Source organism: Pyrus communis, chromosome 15 (genome assembly GCF_041283825.1).
Source record: "Pyrus communis isolate YQ-2024b chromosome 15, ASM4128382v1, whole genome shotgun sequence".
Lineage (NCBI taxonomy): Eukaryota > Viridiplantae > Streptophyta > Magnoliopsida > Rosales > Rosaceae > Pyrus > Pyrus communis.
The window spans coordinates 36,035,001-36,052,989 of NC_142579.1; the positions used below are offsets into that span (position 1 = coordinate 36,035,001).

The window sequence follows — 17,989 nt, forward strand, 5'->3', positions numbered from 1 at the left end:
TCTTGGGATCATTAGAGTTATCTTGGATACTCTTCTTATTCAACATCAAGTACTACAGCTTCAAGAAAGAAATGAACATATGGTGTTTCATCCAAAAAGTACCTCCAGTAGCTCTTTAATACTTTCAGTATATAATCCCACTGACTGCAAACTCTGAATAAAGAGATCCTGCATGCAAATTTCACACAAACATATCGAAAATGAGTTTTTCATTAAATTACTTTTCAGTTGATGTTTTTGGCTAGATTGGAAGGACGTTAATTACTCTATGTACTTATTTCCAAATTATTTTAATGGAATACAACCTTTGACCTAGAATGAACAGCAGGATCTGTACTTCGAGAAATGAGTCCAGCTAGGGGAAGCATCTCAGCAACCTCAGCTCTAGGAACTTCCATTCTCATTCTCCACCTCCCCACAGAAGATATGACACTTCCTAGATGCCCAGCCATTGCCCTTTCCAAGAAGCCACCCTTTTCCTTTCCAGCAGGGTTGCAGTCTCGCGAGCCTGGCAACACATATTCACCCTGAAGCTCATAATGGCTATTGCTTTGCTCCAGGACTGTTTTCTCAATAGTGATCTGTATAATTTATTAACAATAAGTGAAGAGAAATTATATTGTTTTGTCACGGTATTTTACCAATTCACTTCAAAAGACTTTGGAAAAGCTCCATATAGTAGTGCATCTTTCATTATTGTAAATCTAAACTAGATCATTAAAACAAGAAGCTTGAAGCTCCTGGTGTTAGTTGATATGTGGATTATTTCTGGGATATTTACTAAAGCAAAGGCTGCAAGAGAATCAAGAACAGCTCAACTGAGCTAAAGGAAGACACGATAACCATCAAGTGGAAAAGTATGCATCATGACCGTGGCATGAAATCAGCAACCAGTGTGGCTGGCATAAAACCAGTAAACATTGTGACAAAAAGAAGACAAATCATAAGAATAGCAGAAGTCAAGGTTACAACAGAAAACATGTGATTGGAGGGAAGACAATCTTCTCAAAAAAAAAATCTCATGGCAATGAATCCACAATGACAGATGAAAAGTACAAAATCCTGGAGTACTCACAACATCTCCACTCCATCTAGCAGCGACATCAAGGGCTTCACCTAGCACTCCACTGAATTTCGGCCGAAGTATAGATAGCAGCCCGTGACCTCTCCGTTTCTGAAGATTAAGTTGAATTTCTGCCTGAAACCAAATAACCAGCTAAACATTTCAGAATTGAAAAGCAACCGAGTAGAAACAACTTCCACAGAATAATCAATTTATGAAGCTTCAACTAAATTAGGATTTTTCATTAAGAATTGAAAAAAATTATGATTTCATTCAACACCACAACCTAGTTAAAATGAACATGTAGATAGAATGGATTAAAAAGAAAAAGAGAAAATAATTGGCATTATAATGCAGAATACCTAAGAAAAAAAGATTATAGATACGAGAAAAGCTCTGGATTGGTTTAAGTCATTTCAGGGTTTTTTTTACCTACTTTTTCTCTTTTACATCTGAGAATTTCCTTGAACCGATGATTAAAGATACTGTGGTAAACTAGATGGTTAAATTGACCTTAGAACGTCCCAAATATCTTATAGAAAAAAATTGGCCTTGCAACAAAAGAAGTAAGGTCTGTTTTCCTTTTATTTTTTAGATTGACAGCCATCTCATAATGATCGAATGTGCACTCATTATGAGTAAGAAGAAGAAATGGGGATTCGAAAACATTTAAATCTAGAATGCTTGCTAGCTTGCCTTCTGTATTGTTCCACGGAGTGATGCCAACTCCAACTCATCCAGTGGCAACTGGCGTATCTATAACAAATGCAAAGACAATAAAAAAGAAGAGTCAGTTGACAATTTGTTGCTAATAAGCTCAACTAAAAAGGACTTACATGGGAAAAACAAAGAATATTCTGCAGAAATACAGGTACCTCCAAGTTAGCAGAATGAAATGGCTGGAAGCAGATGTTTGCTTTTAGTTGCCCCTTTTGAAGTAAAAAAGATACCAACTTCCCGCTTTGAGAATTATCCTCACTATTAGGCTTCAAGGGCCCAACAAACTCCACTACAAGACTTTCATCTGGCCTACCAGTGGCATCCAACTGCCAGAAAGATCTCATATTTCAGAAGGAATTATAAGAAAGAAGAATAAAATATAATAGGCCATCAATATAGTTGATTAAGTCAAACTCTTCTTTTAGCCATATCTAATGACATAGGTGATAGGTCTCACTAACAACAGCATTAATAAAAAAATCCCTAGCTGAATCATTTATCAAAATTCCATTGCCCAGAGCATACGAACACAAAAATATGCAGCAGAAACGTGTCCAAATACTCGACTTAGGCATGGGAATGCCAAATGCAATATAATCAATTTCAAACTTGAGAAATGTGCTCTCTAAATCTTGAGCATGCAATTTAATAATAAAAATACGCGCATGTATTTTTTGCTCAAGTTACCAAGAACTTCCATGATAAGATGGAATATAATTATAAAGCTTAGTACCAGCTCTACAATGCAAAATGTCAGGAATCCAAAACCATAAAATATACGAGTCAACATGTTAATTTCAAAGGTTATATTAGCAACATTGACGACAAGACCAGCTTAATATCTTCAGCTCGATTCCAAGAAAAACCAAATGTGCAAGGCATAAAGATTCTTTGCATTACCTTGACATACTCAGGTGACAAACTCAATGATCCAGCCAACTGAGGCGCCAACATCAACTGATTCAATCTAAGACCCGAAATCGAAACCTCTCCAACAAGGCTCCCTGTCTTTTCTTTATCTGTCATCTCCACAGGTAAATTATTTCTCTCTAGACCAAAATCTTGTCCATTATTAACACTACAAGGCTTTAACACCTTGCCTTGAAACTTGATCTTGCCTGTTGCTTTCAAATGCATAGGTTTTGGAGAATCGAAAGGATAAGGAGATACCCAGTTAAAAAACTCAAAATTATGCATATGCAAATCCAAGTCAATTCCCTCAACAACAAATGGCATTGCACTCTCTGCATAACCATCACTTCTGTGCAAGCATACTTCGTCAGTGTAAGATGTTTGAACTTTCGAAGACAAATCAAAAGCAGCAGATGAAGAATTAACAGTAATGGAATCATGTGAGATTATTATATCTCCTCGAGCATCACTAAAGGACCCTTCAGCTTTTGGAGCTGTCCATTTAATGTCACACCTCCTACATTAAGAAAACAAAGCAAAAAAATGGAAAACATCTTAGTGAACCTGAAGAAATTGACTCTAAATGCAGATTATCATCAACAGCATGTATATTCTGATGCACAACCATAACAAAAGGCAGATGAAGCAAATAAGCAACATCAATAGTTCGTGATCAACAGTTAAGAGGGTAGACACAGAAATCTTACGGTCTCAACAGCGAACCAGAAAGTTTTGTCTCCCCATTTAAAGCCCCTAACTTGAGTGGCATTAGTTGAAGGTACCCAGGTACATATCGATCCAGAATTTTATCAAAACACAAACTTCCAGAGAAATTCACATCCATTGATGTATCATCAACCTCACCCTGAGTATAACATCACAGAGTTAAATTTCAAAATAGAAATGTCAGAGTGCCACATCATCACAAAGATTTATACCCAACATGAAAGCTAAAGTAGCTATAAAGTTGAAGATAGCTTAAAATATCTTCTAGAAATAGACACATAATGAGTATGCTCAAGTTACCAAATAATCACCGTGGAGAGAAAAAGAGGGGAACTAGCTTGCTAGTTTAACGACTCAGTAATATGATTCTACAAAGCTTGGCCACAATTTTAAACAAAAACATAAGTGTATACCTCTGGGCAAATCCAAACATTCCCTGCCCCTCGAATTTCACCACCATCTACAAGGCTAGCTCTTATTCCATACAAATCAGCAACCTATAGGAAATCAAAATACAGAATAAGCTTACAAGAACATAGATGCAGCGGCATGAGATGAAGAATCATCACACAATTGGACATACACATTTAGTTGCTCGTCAAAAACTTACACAGCTATCAGTGTTATAAGTGAAATTGACCGATAAGCAGGAAAATGGTACACGATCAAATGCTGCTACTGCACCAGATTCCTTACTTTTCAAAACTGCTTCAGATGCAGAGGACGGAGGAAAATCAGTAACTGGATGAGATATCCTTCTAGAGACCATTCCACTTCCCACAAATATAGGTGCATCCAGTGGACCTTGACAGTTAAACACAGCAGTCACTGAACCAGCCAGCTACATGGGGGGTAAAGTCAAAGAGATATGTAAATATGACGTATATCACCTTACATATTATCACTGCATTCTTTCTTGTGGAAACTAGGCAAGAAACTAATGCACTCAACATTATTACATGATTTTGGGAAAAATAATAGTAGGGAATGACATGTACAAATGGCTAATAAAAGTATTCGACAGAATTCATAAAAAATTAAAATCAAACTTAAAAGTGAAGGAAAAAAAATATATATAAGCATATAAGATTATAAGATGTAGTTAATATGATTTGTATCAAGTTAGTAGCCAAAAATCAGCGCTTCAAACGTTTGAGGATGCCATTGTATTGGCCAATGTATGAGACTCATACCGAGGCTTTTAAAAGAATTCTATTTCATTTAACTATAATCAGCCAGAAGTTCTGTTAAGGCTGTTGTGCTATTTTCAATAAATGTTTTGCAAGCCATGATTATCATATGCGAGCAGGAACTCTAACATAGATAATGTGTTGATATAGGTTCAAAGGAAAGTGCCAGCTTTATATCCCTGCCAGAGTGTAGCACTTCTGTCTATGTTTGGACCTTCCCTTCTAAAGGAGAAATCATAGGTTCTACTGTCTACACATGGTGGGACCAGGGAGAAGCTTGCATCTACACTGCAGCTTAGTATTTCCATTTTATAACACAGGAAAGAATAAAAAGACAGATACATGCGAACAGACAATCAGATGCAACATACAGAACACACACATACCGGAAACAAGAGAGGTTTCATTTTGAAAGTTTTCATCAAGGAATTTACTTCCACGCAAGAAACCTGGAGATAGAAAGTTTGTATGAAAAGATTACTACCTGGATGCAGTATTGTTAATAAAACAAAAAGGAACTCAATAAGACATTTCGTGTTGCCAGTTCAAGCTCAAATTAATTGCCTGTTATTAAACTTTTCCAGAAGCATCTCCAAGAACATACCTGACACATAAGATGAAACTCTCCTTCCTCAGGATGAATGCCAAAATCTCCAGAAGCTTCCAAGGGAATATGACCAAACCAGCCACTTGCATTGTGTAAGAATATTCTTTGGCCACGGAAACATAAGCTTGCTGAAACATCCTGCATAAAAGAGACGCAGGGCACAGAACAACAACTTTTCAGATTTCAAGGACAACATGACAGACAATAAACATGAGGGATGGTTTCAACCATAAACCTGTTGCATGATCAGAGAACCATAAAGTTATCATGTTTTGCATAATGTGCTGTTAGAAACAGTAACATGCAAGACGACAAGTATTATTATAAAAGACCAATGCCCTGGCAGATCGTGCAAAATGCATCACAACACACTCCATTAAGCCGAAAGTATTTGGAGTCTGGACAGATTCAGTTTGTCATGATATATTGAAACCGGAAGTAGTTCCTTTTCTAGGCAACCTACCAAGTCTATTTGAAGGGGGAAGGAACATCCACGCAAACAAGCATACTGTATCCATAAAGGTTTAAAAAATAAAACAAAAACGTATAACCGAGACATACAGAAAATGATGATGGCGCATCAATTGTTTGAAAAGCCAACCCTGTCGCATCAAGCTGTCCATGAAGATTTGGAAATGTTTCTCCATTTGACATGCACAAGTGAACCTGAAAAAGTGAAAGTACATATATATCTTAAAACAAACAAAATATAATAACAATGAACTTTTTTTTTCTCCAACGTAATGTCAAAAGAGAAAATACAGTTGAAATGTGACATCTTGAGATTTCAGATACACACAATTTTATATAACATTAAAAAATAGGAATAATCAACAAGCAGAAATTGCCACAAAGAACGAATTCATGTAATTACTTCAGAAACAGAAACAGTATAACCCATTCAGGGCACAAACTGGAGATGTACCACCATAAATTTTTATAATAGAAAAAATATAGAGTATACATTGGAGTTCGAGAAGCACCTCACCAGTGGCTCTTCCTTTGGACCAAATTATTGGAATTTCTAAGATCCTTTCAAAAAGCTGCAGAAGAAAAGACAACCAGCACACAAGGCACGTGAACCAACTTTGTAACCTCAGATTGGAAACACAAAGGTGTTGATAATCTCAATTAAGTGTCATTTTATTTTGTAGTGTCTCCCTTACCGGAACAAAAAAGTTGGCAACTTTTAAGTTGGCATGCCATTTCTGTTCAACAATGTCAAGAAAAACATCTGTAGACAACCAGCCACCATCTTCAGATATGTTATCAGATCTCCACATCTTACAGTTTCCACTAACTTGAACGTGAGCCCGACCATAGAGATTTTGAAACTTCACATGTCCATCGACATTCTCCATCTCTCTATAAACATTGTATACAAAAATCGTAAATGCTCAGCTTAATGCAAAATTTATCTTGTCATAAACTTTTCTTGCATAAGATGATGCATTATCATTAAACACAGAATATATATTTTCCACAAGGAAACATCTTAAAATATATCCTAAAAGATGAATGATCCTAATTAGTATAGTTAGACCTCTATCCAGTACATCAAAATCACAACAAGAAGAAGTTTTTCTATGTAAAACTGAGCACAACAGTTAAAAGGGCAGCCAGCTCCGCCACATAAGTAAATCATTTTTATGACAAGAGCCAGCAAAAGAATTATGTTTTTACTTATTATAAAGAGTAAAACGAGAAAATATATAACAGAAGTGGCTCTACCGAGGTTCCCTGTCGCCATATGCAAGTAGCATCAATGTTCCTCCTTTGAAATGAACAGAATCTAGTGTAACTGGAAGCATCTTCTCAAAGCCTTCAGACTGCACAACACCTACCCCGTCAACAAGTTCTGCAACAATATCTCCAACTCTGGGGCCCATAGACATCAGCTTTTGAATGGGTCCAGAGAGAAAGGCTAATGGCTCTGCTGCATATCTAGAAAAGGAGGACAAGCCTAATTTCAGGCTTAGGGGCCAGATAGGAACTTTATCGTATGTGGCAAAATTTGAATTCTGCGACATCTGACCACTTTGCCCCTCTGATATCTCATCATCAGTATGCTTATTTACATCATCAACTCCAAAATCCTCTTTTACGTTACCTCTTTTGGTATTAGCTCCTGCAACATTTTCAGTGGATGGGAAAGTTTTACTGGATGTCCCATCTCCAGTAGACCTATCTAAAGTCATAGGAAGTAGATCTTCTATGAAATTAGAACTACTTAAATGACTGTTGACGTTCTCATTTTCTTTAAGAGGATGGTCTGCTGAATCTCCATAATGTTTTCCATTGTGGTTGTCGTCACTTACAGTTTTTTCACCCGTACTTGTGATAGAAGCGTCAGCATTAGTATCAGCCACATTGTTCAACAAATAGGTGTCAAGGTTCATCACATCATAACCCCCAGATGACTGTGAAGGCTCAGATTTCCGATGAAATAGATCCTGAAAATATGCAAGTGCCCTTGCTGCACTGTACCCGAGAATTCTTCTTTTGGCAGTAATACCGGATGTAGAGATATCACTCCCATAACCCTTCCTTTTAAATTTGTGCTTTTTAGGCCCCTTTATCACTCTGGACCAAAATTTAAGCCCTGACCCAGGAATTTTGACACCCAACGATTTGTCCAAATCTGCATGCTTTATTTCATAATCAACACCTGTGTCCATGCAATGATCCCTCCAGTGCATCTTTTCATCCATGCACGGAAATGACTCAGAACTTGTTAAATCTACTGAATGGCTATCACCTTCCTTCGAGTCATTTACATTTGCAGGACTAGAACCCTTGTCAGTAACAATGTAACCCATCTCTGCAGCTTTTTTTGCCGCTTCATCTCTTTCTCTTTCCCAGCAAGCAGCTGCTGCTTCTCTAGCAAGCTTTCGGATTTTGGTTCGATGATCAATTCCCTCTTCGTTAGATAAGTGCCTCTGTAGACCACCTTCATTTGAGGGTATCCCTAACCAAGAATAATCCTTCTTCTGTGCAACCAAGACCGTTGGATGCAACAAAACTGCATCAACCACAATCCTTCCCCTCCTCAGACTTGCAAAAGGACGAAGCCGAAGTTTCATAGATGGGACCTCACCACAAGAAAATTCCTCATTATGAGGCCCAATTGAACAAGACTCCAGTGTGACGCTCAAAGGTGATAACCTCCGAACCTTACTAAAAACAACTTCACGCTGAATATATTCACTGAGTACTGAACAAACAGAAGGCAAAAGCTTGGCTTCAATAAAACCCTTGGCTTTTAATTGCCCATACCATACCAATAAGCATACACCGGATATGGTGGCCAAAAATACAGAGCACCTAATTAAAAGCAACCCCTCTTCCAACAGAGGAGACAAAGACCACGTCAGAGCCTTGATTCGAGAAAAGGGCTCTTTAACACATTGCACCTTCATCCCATTTTTTAGCTCGAAGGTTCTCCTTAATAATTCCACATTTTTTCCCCAAAAATGTGAAACCTTAATCGCTTGAGTAATCCAAAAGTTCTGCTTTTCACATACACACCTGCGAGCAGCCCTTTTTCCCGTACGCCCTCTGCCCCAACAAATGAAATTTCCATTGTTTCTACCATTTAAAGAGCTGTGTAGTGAAACCCCAAGAAATGGGCAGTGGAGTTTTCCGCTCATTATCTTCCCTTAAGAAACAGCATCCAATTGCAAGTCATCGGCCAGGAGCCAAGAAGCAGCTCTTAGTCCCCTAACAAATCAGAAAATCACGAAGCACCAAGACGGTTTAACCCAATGGAAACAGATGTTGATCTTCAATTAAAAATCCACACCAAACCAAAACAATCATCAAATCGATAGAGAGTAAATGTTATGATAAAGGACTTGGAAACACCGAAAGCTAATCGTTACCAATGGACATTTCAGTTACTTGTTAGCAGAGTAATACTAAGACATTTTCCAAGTAAACAATCACAGTGGCCAGTAATTCGAATAATAAATCATTCATCAATCAAACATACATACCAATTTCCTCCTCCAACACCCGAAAAGCCCTTAAAATTGAGAATTTTAATTTGAATAATTCACTAATTGATAAAAAATAACAGCCCTAAAACTGGTCGTCACTCTCACTCAGGAGCAGCAGAGAACCAAATGCCTACAGTTAACAGAGCTACTCTAAAGCCAAACGTGTTCTTTCACTGCTGGTTTCGAACCCGAAAAATGCAGAATTTAATATTTTATATTCAAGTTTTCAGTTTTCGGAAATGAAACGCAATAGTTCGAAGACAATCGAACCTGGAGTGACGAAATGGAACATTTCACAGGCATTGCTTGCTTCCTTTGGTTTCAGACTTTCAGTGTTGCTTGAGAGAGAGAGAGAGAGAGAGAGGGGAGGGAGAAGGTTTGCTTGCTTTTTTTTTTATGCTTGCTTGAATTGCCGGTTTGTTTGTTGTGTCTAGTTTTTCTGCTTCTCTTCTTCATGGAGAAGACAACTGGGGAGGGAGGGAAGGAATAAAAAACAGTCAGAAATGCCACGGTGGAGCACCCGAAATGTCAGAAATGCCCTTAACCAGCGATGGTGTACCAGGTTGAATAAGAAATAGTCCCCCTCAAGTCTCATACATTACCAAATTACCAATAAATATCACTCTTTGAAAATAAATTATGATAATTCCAAGACACCATTGCCATTACTGAAAATTGAAAACGCTTCTGGTGAAAGCATTTTAATACAAGTACAAGAAAGTTCACCCAACAAATCAGTACAAAGCTACTCAAATTACAAAGTTTTAATTGATCTGTAGCACCACATTGATAAGAGAACGACTTACCAAAAAAAAGTGTTCACTGTCACATGACGTCCAGAGTAAAAAATGTATTATTGAATTATGATGTCACGACAACAATAAACTCGTTCTATGTAAGCTTTTTCAACAGTACATTGACAAAACTCCCGTTTTGTCCTTAATGCACTTTGCCCCCAGTTTTTATCCCTTAATTTTGGACCGGGGCTGGGATTATTAAGCTCTTCAATAAGCAACTCGCACACCAGAAGAAATGCAATAATTTCTCATGGTGTCCATTCATAGAATTTCACTCACAAGAAGTTTGTGACAGCAACATGGAGGAACAACTACATTACAGACATCTATCAATTTAAAACCCACTCTCCAAGGAACAAATATCCAATGAGCAAAACTGGCAAATTCCATACGTCCCACGACAACCGAGCAACAAAAAATGATCGGCAACAGCCAAAAACGATAACTTCCTATAAGTCCACCTCGCAATTAAATTTAAACACAGAGCCACAACTCTTTATTTCGCATAACTTCCGTCATATGAACAAAGAGAAATTACATGTTCATATGTACCAATGTTGAACAAAATTTGGGCTTTTTACCGGACAGGCTGCTGGTTGTAATGATTCTTCTCTTTCTTCTTAGCTGCAGCAAGCCGTGCTCTCCTAGCAGCAGCCTCTTGAGCAGCAGCTTTTGCTGCAGCATCCAACTCTTTACTAGATTTCTTCTTCTTCCCAGATACAACCTTCTTTAATCGCTCCTTCACATCAATATTCGATGTATCCTCCTCCACCTGTTCGGCTCCAGTAACTTCACTCGGACCATTAGTAGCCCCTGAGTTGTTTGGCTGATCCTGCGATTCTTTCACCTCCTTGGAAGCTTTATCTTTCTTTTTCTTCTTCTTGGCGCTCTTGGACTCTGCAGATTGATTTTCCTTCTTTTCTCCATCTCCATCTGGTGCATTATCCTTTTCTTGGGCAACACCTGCAAATGCAACATAATGATGGTTGTTGGCTAGATGATATTGAATATGAGATGGCACCAAAGAAACCATATCCAGATACCTTGCAATAGAGGCTCTCAATAAGTAAATAAATAAAACCAAGACTTCAACTTCTGCAATAATTACAGATATAAATAAACAAATACAAGGAATTGACTTTCAAACATAAGTTTGTCATTTGATTCTAAGCTTATTTTGCAATCGATATGAGCGGTGATTGATACATTGAACAAGAATACTCGGTTAAATGGAGTACTATGTGCATATATGAACGCTTAAAGTGTACATGGAAAATTCTAACCATCTCCTTCGCATCTATGTTATGTCCAATCCCAAATTTCAATTCATTATTAACATGATGAAATGAATAAGATTCAGCTTTTATTCTTTCTTTACACAGAATTTCAGATGCAGAAAAGTAAAATAGAGCAAAAGGCACTAAAAGAGAAAAAAAACGAAGAGCAGCGATCGCTAATCACTATAACAGAATTTATCTGAAATAATTGTTCACAATTACCTTGTGATTCATCTTGACTATCACTCTCCTTTGGGGCGACTCCAAAATCAGCAAGAAGAGCCTCAAGTTCTGCAAGTTCTTTTTTCTTTCTTTCCTTTTTTGAAAGTTGCTTTTCTGCCTCTTTAGGTGGCGCAGGAACATAAGCAGGCTTCTTCACCACTGGCTCCAGATTTACAGGCACCTCCAGTTCATGATCATGCTCTTCCTCTGCATCATCATCACCTTCATCAAGAATATCTTCTTCACTCTCACTTTCCTGTAATCACAAATCAACAAGCCGTTACAATAACTCTGTTCTGGTCATTGCCCGCAATGCTCTGACAAATGCATAACCATATAAATTTACATAGTCGCATAAAAGGTCATCAGACAAAGAAAGTTGTACAAATAATCTCTGAACATGCAGAGGGGCGGTCCTAATAGATATTTTATGCAGCATAATTGGCTAAATTTCGGCCTTCCATTCCAACTATTTTTCCCATTTCCCAACTTTGAATCAACCATAACTACATCGTACAAGTACATATACATCTACAGACCCTCACTTTTTCAAAGACACATCGTATCTCCTATGTTCCAATGACACCTAATGACTTTTCCACATGACACCGAATTGTACCTTCGCTTCTACATTCGGCGCAGCCACTACTTTGTTATCCACCGGAAACCAACACTTACATTGAAATAACAAATCTTTCCAATACACCTCCACTAACTTCCTCCTTGAACAATCAACAAGCCAAACTAACTCAGATCATTCCCTCAACCAACAAACAATGTTCGATTTCTCATCACAAAGTTAGCGTCTCTGCAGCTCCTAGAGTAAGATCAATACCCAACTAGACTATCTATATTCATCAGTCCAATTCCTTATATCAAAAAAAAAAAAAAAAATCAAACAAACAATCGAATAAAAACACAAAATTCAGATAACACATCAAAATCGAAACGAATAAAAAAATCGAATTTCAGTTCTGACCTCTACATTTGGCTTCTCCTTACTTTTTTGCGGCTCCGACGATCCCCAAGCAACCTGAGGTGGAGCCGTGGTGGCGTAATAATCATCATCATCTTCGTCGTCAACATCGGCCCACGATTTCGTGTTCAAAGGAGCCGGCGCCCAGAACACCTGCGGCTCCGGCGCCTTGGGCTGCGCCGCCTTGGACGACCCTTTGCTCTTGCGATCCTTATCGGACTTCTTCTTCTTCCTCAGCGTCTCGAGCGCCGCGAACACGTTCGTGTTGTTGATGACGAGCGAGCCCTCGTCTCTCCTGCCTCCACCGCCAACCATTCTCTCGAGAAATCGCGCAGGGAAGGAAGATTTCGTTGTTTTTCAATCGACGATAAAAAAATTCACAGAAGCTCAGGAAAAATCGAGATCGGAGATTTGGGGGGATTGTGAAAGGGGAATTAAGGTCTAGAGGAGATTGGGAATGGTGGAATTAGGGATTTGGATTATATAGGAGGAGAGGGAGGTATGGAAATTTGGGAAGATGAAGAGGGAGGAGGGAGTTTGGTTACGTTTCCAAAAGTAGGGCTAAATTAAGGTCTGGATAACGTAATGGAGTACCCAATGAGGAGCTTATATAGCTGGCTCGTGTTTTTTGTTTTTACTGATTCGTCCTCCTACTTCATTGTATTTGTGATTTTAGTAACGTAAAGTTTTTATTTTGGGTCTTTTGGTATTGCCATGTTTACATAAAATTATATAATCGTTAATGAATTTATTTATAGTTGGTTTGTTGTTCGATTTATTAGTCCATTTGCTACTTTTTTTATGTGTATTTTCAACTTGGTATCAGAACAAGTTTGATGCTTAAATTTTTTATATGTTATTGTTCCGTATTAAATCATCATTTTTTCAATTTGGTCTTAGTTATTTGTTTTGTGTGTGGAATCTATTTGTTTAGTTGTCATTGATTGGAAAAAGTTTACATAGTAGTTTTCTTATTTATTATTTGCTAGTAAATTTTTTTCATGCGTATATAGGATTTGGTAGTTTTTTGTTGTTGGAATATTTAGTAAATTGTTGGGGAAAATAGCAAAAATGTGACATTTACCAACTAACAGGTGTTTTTGTGGTCAGGTTGTAAGAAAATATGTTATGATATTGAGTTGTAATTTTCGTACTTTAAGTTTGACACGCCTCAATACAAACACTACTTGGATTAAACTTAGAATGGCAAGGTAATTTTTAGTTGTCAAAAAGGCAGAAAACTATCGATAAAAAAATGTACGCGTGTGTAATTCTGTAAAATTAAAAATTAAAATAAAAAATCTGAATTTCATAATATAAATGCAGTTAATCGCAACGTACAAGAGAGACTGAAAACATCATATTCGGATGACTTGGATTTGTCTTTGTGCACGTCGGTGGTCAAACACAATTTTTGGGCCTCTTTCATGCGACAAGAGAGATGTGGTAATCAGGCAGCCCTACTAAAGTTTATCCCTAATTACTGCTTCATTAAGAAAGCACAATACAAAAACAATCAGACTCACGGAGCAGATAAATGAATAGTTTTTGCCAGTCACAATGTTCTCAACAAAATGTACAGTTACATGTATCCCCAACACATATACTACAGTAGGAAAACCCCGGTACTTATCTTGTCTATGCCCGCGTGAACATTCGAAGAAGCAAAAAGATGACATGAATAGAATGCAAAGGGCTCTGTCGACAGTAACTTACGAAAAATCATTGTCATTTTCTTCCTTTTCAGCTCTCTCTCTCTCTCTCTCTCTCTCTCTCTCTCTCTCTCTGCAAATGACTATGCTACAAAAAATAGGAAAACCATGAGGAAAAATATTAGTATAAAGAATATCTTGATCATCAGCCACCTGTTTGATGATATGCTATTCAGATACTTGAGCAATGCCCCTTGTGCGCCCTCTACGTTCGCTAATGTGTCTTCCATATTTTCATCAATTCTGCCAGAAGAAATACCAGCATCAAAATTAAATTTTGAAAATCCAAGACCAAACACCGAACAGATGCATAGACACCACATAGCGCAGAGATATAGGATTTGACCCTACAACCCTCAAGATTAACAATTTCCACAAATTTCAAAACACATAATGCCTGACAGAAAACTTAGAACCAAACGAAAACTACGGGCAGATGTCGGGATCATACAGAATGCACAGAAATTTGGTTGATGAGCTTAGCTACCCATCTTATCGTAAAAATGTTTGAACCACCATCAGAGACGAACCCTTTTATCATGCAATGCTTTACCCATGGTCAAGAACAATTTGTTACTCTAGTTTGTTCAATTATATATATAATTATTTCATGGGGTTAAATGGTGCTTAATATTGGATAATTAGCTTCTTGCCCAGCTTGTGTTTGAACATGGTTTTTAGTTTTGCCCAGCTTGTGCAATGCTTTGCCAGTAACAATAAAAAAGCAAGTGTGTAAGGCGCTAAAAAATAGTGATCTATTATTAGCATTTAGCACTGTCTGCTTAGCACTACCAACTGAATTCAAAGGAAGATACGGGAATTAGAGTAAAACCTTATCGCAACCTCCCCTTGCTGGGAAACCAAGGTCGCAAGCTGGTTGAAAATATTGCTCAACTCATGAATAGTGGATTCAACATTTTGCAAAGCTTCAGCTCTGCTTTGCATGTAACTGTCTTGCACCGGAACCAGCTCCTGTTGCTGCTGTTGCTGCTGCTGCTGGAGCAACGGCTGACTCTCCCCGTCCATCTGCTTCCTGTAGAATCAGAAACCAATAAATGTTTCACTATGATACAAGCTCAAATTTTGCCTCCATATTAAGTTAAAGACCACAGGACAGAAATATATCACAATCAAAAGTTTGAAGATTAAAATATTCAGAAGAGCATCTTCAATTCTAGGATTCACTATGAAAGAATACAGAAGTTTAGAAGTCAATACTGTAAACTGACTCAGATAACTGATCCTTCAGATTATTTAACATCATAACGAAGGAAAGGGAGAGACAAAGGAAAGGGGCCTGTTATTTTCAAGATGTTCAAGAAGAGAAATCGTGCAAGCAGCAGCAACACTAAATGCTAATTTTAGAGAAAATAAACCAGAATTTTTAGTGCAAAATTTTACCTGGATTTATCAAGGGAACTGTTATTAAGCACTCCAGAATGACATCTTGCACTCTTCCTTCCGTTATTTTTTTCACTAGGGAGGAGTGCAAGATGACTCTCCCAGTATCAAAGATACATAGACGTCCCTATGACAATTTATATATGACAAATATAGCTACTCATACACTTAACGGGTAGCAATATAATCATCCGGTACCAATCATCCATAATTAACAACAAGAACCAAAAAAATACTCCCTTACTTGGGGAACGCCTGTGATGAAGAGGGTGATCCAGCCCATGGAGGAGGAGAAGCACTTGAAGAACTAGCAGCTGACCTGGCAGCCAGTGGACGTTGACGAACAAAGGGATTTGCAGCATCCTTAGATGCAGTTGCAGAAAACAATTGTCTTCTATTCTCATGAACCTTCAAATTCTTCATGAAACCAACCAAAAGATTCATTAGTCTTAGAAAATAACTTAAGGAGCAGCAACAGTAGAACACTTTCATACTAAGAGGACCAGCCTAACAAACTTGACAGGAAATAATTATTCAGCAACATTAGGTCTTACCTCAGTTCGCATGGTGAGCACTTCTTTAAACTCTTTTGTGGCGCTCATCAGCCGATTTTTCAGGTCATCAACAACTGTGGTTGAATGACTACTCGTGTCACTAGAAATATTCCCACTTTGATTTCTGGAGTTAGATAGATGCTGAAGGTCCACCACTGCAGAGTTAAGGGCAGTAATATCTTGCTTGATAACTGCTGTCAGCTCCTGAATTTCCCTTGTAGGATCGTCAAACACGGAAGTCCTCTTTGCCACTACATGACAAGACAGATACATTAGAATAAATACATGATTGTCTCTAAAACCTGATTATTTATAGCCATAGAAACAAAAGCCACCAAAATTAAAACAATCCTAAGCCATTCCAAGCATTCACACTTTAAAGAAGAAAGAAATCCGATAATAATTGTTATATCTAATTTAATCATCATCCACAACGTGCAATGGAGCGAATGAAGTATGGTACATCAGACGATTGAAAATAGTAGCGACACCATGAGGGATAAGAGGTAGGGTTTAGCAACTTTGAGTGCGGATTATCACTATAATGTAGGTGCAGAGTTGATATGGGAAAAGCTATTGGTTCTTCTTTACAATTGTTACACAAGATTATCTTATGATGCTTCAATATCTGAAACAACAATATTATCATGACAACCAACACAAATCTCGAGAGCAACATGCTGCACCAGGACATTACCAAGAATTACACACCACGTATATCGTATATCAATTAGCATTGTTTTTCAATATCAAACTGAAACAAGAAAAGCAATAACATTATAATTATACAATCAATCATCAATAACTCACACTTTGTCAGCTTTCCAAGCTTCTGCGACGTCTGATGTATCCCATACCCGATTTTGGAGGCCCTCTTATTGAACTCCGACTGAATAGCAACCGCAGAACGCTGCTCCTCGGATTTCGATTTCAATCCACTACTAGGCCCATTCTGCCCCGGCCCTGATGAGAACGACTTCTTTAGCTTCTCCGCTACACTCTGAAACTCGTGCGTCCGGTCCCGAAACGACGATTGTGCCGCTTTCGCATGCATTCTTCCAAAACCCTAAAATTCCAAAAATTCGAATTCTAGAATAGCATAACCACCTGAAAGCGCAGAAATCCAATCCAATTCTCAAATGCCTACTCCATTAGATAATCCGCATCACACAAATTTCGCCATTGCCAATTTGCCTAATTGATGCGAAATTCAATTGAAACCCCGCATCAAACCCCCAATTATCTTTTCCCTTCCCCAGCTTTCCGAGCATCCAAACAGTCAAATAGAGAAACTGAAGCACGGAATTGGGAACTTACCTCCACGAGTGTGAGATCTGAAACCCTGAACCTGCGGAATCGAGGTTTTTGTGAGCAGAGTGAGGAATAACTAACTCGGAGTTGAAGGTCGCGGGAATGGTGAAACGCTGCGTCTGGATCGAGATCGCGCGAATGGTTGGACCTAATAAAGAAAATTTTGTTATAGTTCTGACTGAAAGTAAAAAAACCAGAAGAAATTAATTTACAGCAGTAACTTCATACGGGGGATTTTTGCACTATGGTCCTTCGTTTTATATATTTTACACCTGGCTTCAAGACGTTCTTAATCCTTTCCTTAAATCATTAGACCTATTCCAATCTCCGGAATAAAACTCAATTTTAGATTCTAAATTTATCTCAACTTGCTACAATACTTAAAGCAAGATTCGAGACATTTTACTTGAACCCATATAACCCCTCTTTCTACATCCAACTTACTCTTTACACCCATATTACTTTTAATTAAATTCTCAATATCTCTTTAAACCCAACTTACTACCTAAACTACTCTTACAAA

General features: G+C 37.9%; 3 protein-coding genes across 7 annotated transcripts in view; all 3 read right to left on the minus strand.

Annotated features, from left to right (window-relative positions):
* LOC137732661 (protein TIC236, chloroplastic-like) overlaps positions 1-8,997 on the minus strand; it is a 16,913-nt gene extending 7,916 nt beyond the window's left edge. For 2 of the 4 annotated variants that reach the window (XM_068471984.2, XM_088686271.1), the window contains exons 1-15: positions 6,950-8,995; positions 6,385-6,583; positions 6,202-6,261; positions 5,780-5,884; positions 5,216-5,356; positions 4,998-5,060; positions 4,032-4,262; positions 3,835-3,918; positions 3,403-3,560; positions 2,684-3,212; positions 1,939-2,109; positions 1,760-1,819; positions 1,076-1,198; positions 306-581; positions 103-168 (exon numbers count right to left, since the gene is read on the minus strand). In XM_068471984.2, coding sequence (XP_068328085.2) covers positions 103-168; positions 306-581; positions 1,076-1,198; positions 1,760-1,819; positions 1,939-2,109; positions 2,684-3,212; positions 3,403-3,560; positions 3,835-3,918; positions 4,032-4,262; positions 4,998-5,060; positions 5,216-5,356; positions 5,780-5,884; positions 6,202-6,261; positions 6,385-6,583; positions 6,950-8,868 — 4,185 coding nt within the window. In that variant the 5' untranslated portion in view covers positions 8,869-8,995. Of the gene's footprint in view, positions 1-102; positions 169-305; positions 582-1,075; positions 1,199-1,759; positions 1,820-1,938; positions 2,110-2,683; positions 3,213-3,402; positions 3,561-3,834; positions 3,919-4,031; positions 4,263-4,997; positions 5,061-5,215; positions 5,357-5,779; positions 5,885-6,201; positions 6,262-6,384; positions 6,584-6,949 lie in introns of all 4 variants that reach the window. The other 2 variants (XM_088686272.1, XM_088686273.1) reach the window with 1 other exon arrangement.
* Positions 8,998-10,249: 1,252 nt separating this feature from the next.
* On the minus strand, positions 10,250-13,072 carry LOC137735665 (uncharacterized). Its single transcript, XM_068475116.2, has 3 exons — positions 12,492-13,072; positions 11,513-11,768; positions 10,250-10,976 (listed from the first exon to the last, which is right to left on the minus strand). The coding sequence occupies exons 1-3, from the start codon at positions 12,801-12,803 to the stop codon at positions 10,591-10,593; spliced, it is 954 nt and encodes a 317-aa protein (XP_068331217.2). The 5' UTR covers positions 12,804-13,072; the 3' UTR covers positions 10,250-10,590.
* A 711-nt stretch (positions 13,073-13,783) lies between these two features.
* Positions 13,784-17,694, minus strand: LOC137735652 (syntaxin-32). Of its 2 annotated transcripts, none has more exons than XM_068475098.2 (6): positions 17,473-17,694; positions 16,966-17,262; positions 16,156-16,406; positions 15,846-16,018; positions 15,033-15,233; positions 13,784-14,443 (listed from the first exon to the last, which is right to left on the minus strand). In XM_068475098.2, the coding sequence occupies exons 2-6, from the start codon at positions 17,207-17,209 to the stop codon at positions 14,284-14,286; spliced, it is 1,029 nt and encodes a 342-aa protein (XP_068331199.2). In that variant the 5' UTR covers positions 17,210-17,262; positions 17,473-17,694; the 3' UTR covers positions 13,784-14,283. The 2 variants fall into 2 exon arrangements, with proteins under 2 accessions (XP_068331199.2, XP_068331206.2); XM_068475105.2 differs by having other exon boundaries at positions 16,966-17,221; positions 17,473-17,602.
* Positions 17,695-17,989: the final 295 nt, after the last annotated feature.

What these genes read in the sequence shown, in the direction of transcription:
- LOC137735665 (XM_068475116.2), bottom strand. Translation starts at nt 12,803, where the DNA reads ATGGTTGGCGGTGGAGGCAGGAGAGACGAGGGCTCGCTCGTCATCAAC. An exon ending in AGGAGAAGCCAAATGTAGAG is followed by an intron (nt 11,769 to 12,491) that starts GTCAGAACTGAA and finishes TTGTGATTACAG; the next exon opens with GAAAGTGAGAGTGAAGAAGA. An exon ending in TAGTCAAGATGAATCACAAG is followed by an intron (nt 10,977 to 11,512) that starts GTAATTGTGAAC and finishes TTGCATTTGCAG; the next exon opens with GTGTTGCCCAAGAAAAGGAT.
- LOC137735652 (XM_068475098.2), bottom strand. Translation starts at nt 17,209, where the DNA reads ATGCATGCGAAAGCGGCACAATCGTCGTTTCGGGACCGGACGCACGAG. An exon ending in TGCTCACCATGCGAACTGAG is followed by an intron (nt 16,019 to 16,155) that starts GTAAGACCTAAT and finishes GGTTTCATGAAG; the next exon opens with AATTTGAAGGTTCATGAGAA. An exon ending in TCATCACAGGCGTTCCCCAA is followed by an intron (nt 15,234 to 15,845) that starts GTAAGGGAGTAT and finishes CTGATTCTACAG; the next exon opens with GAAGCAGATGGACGGGGAGA.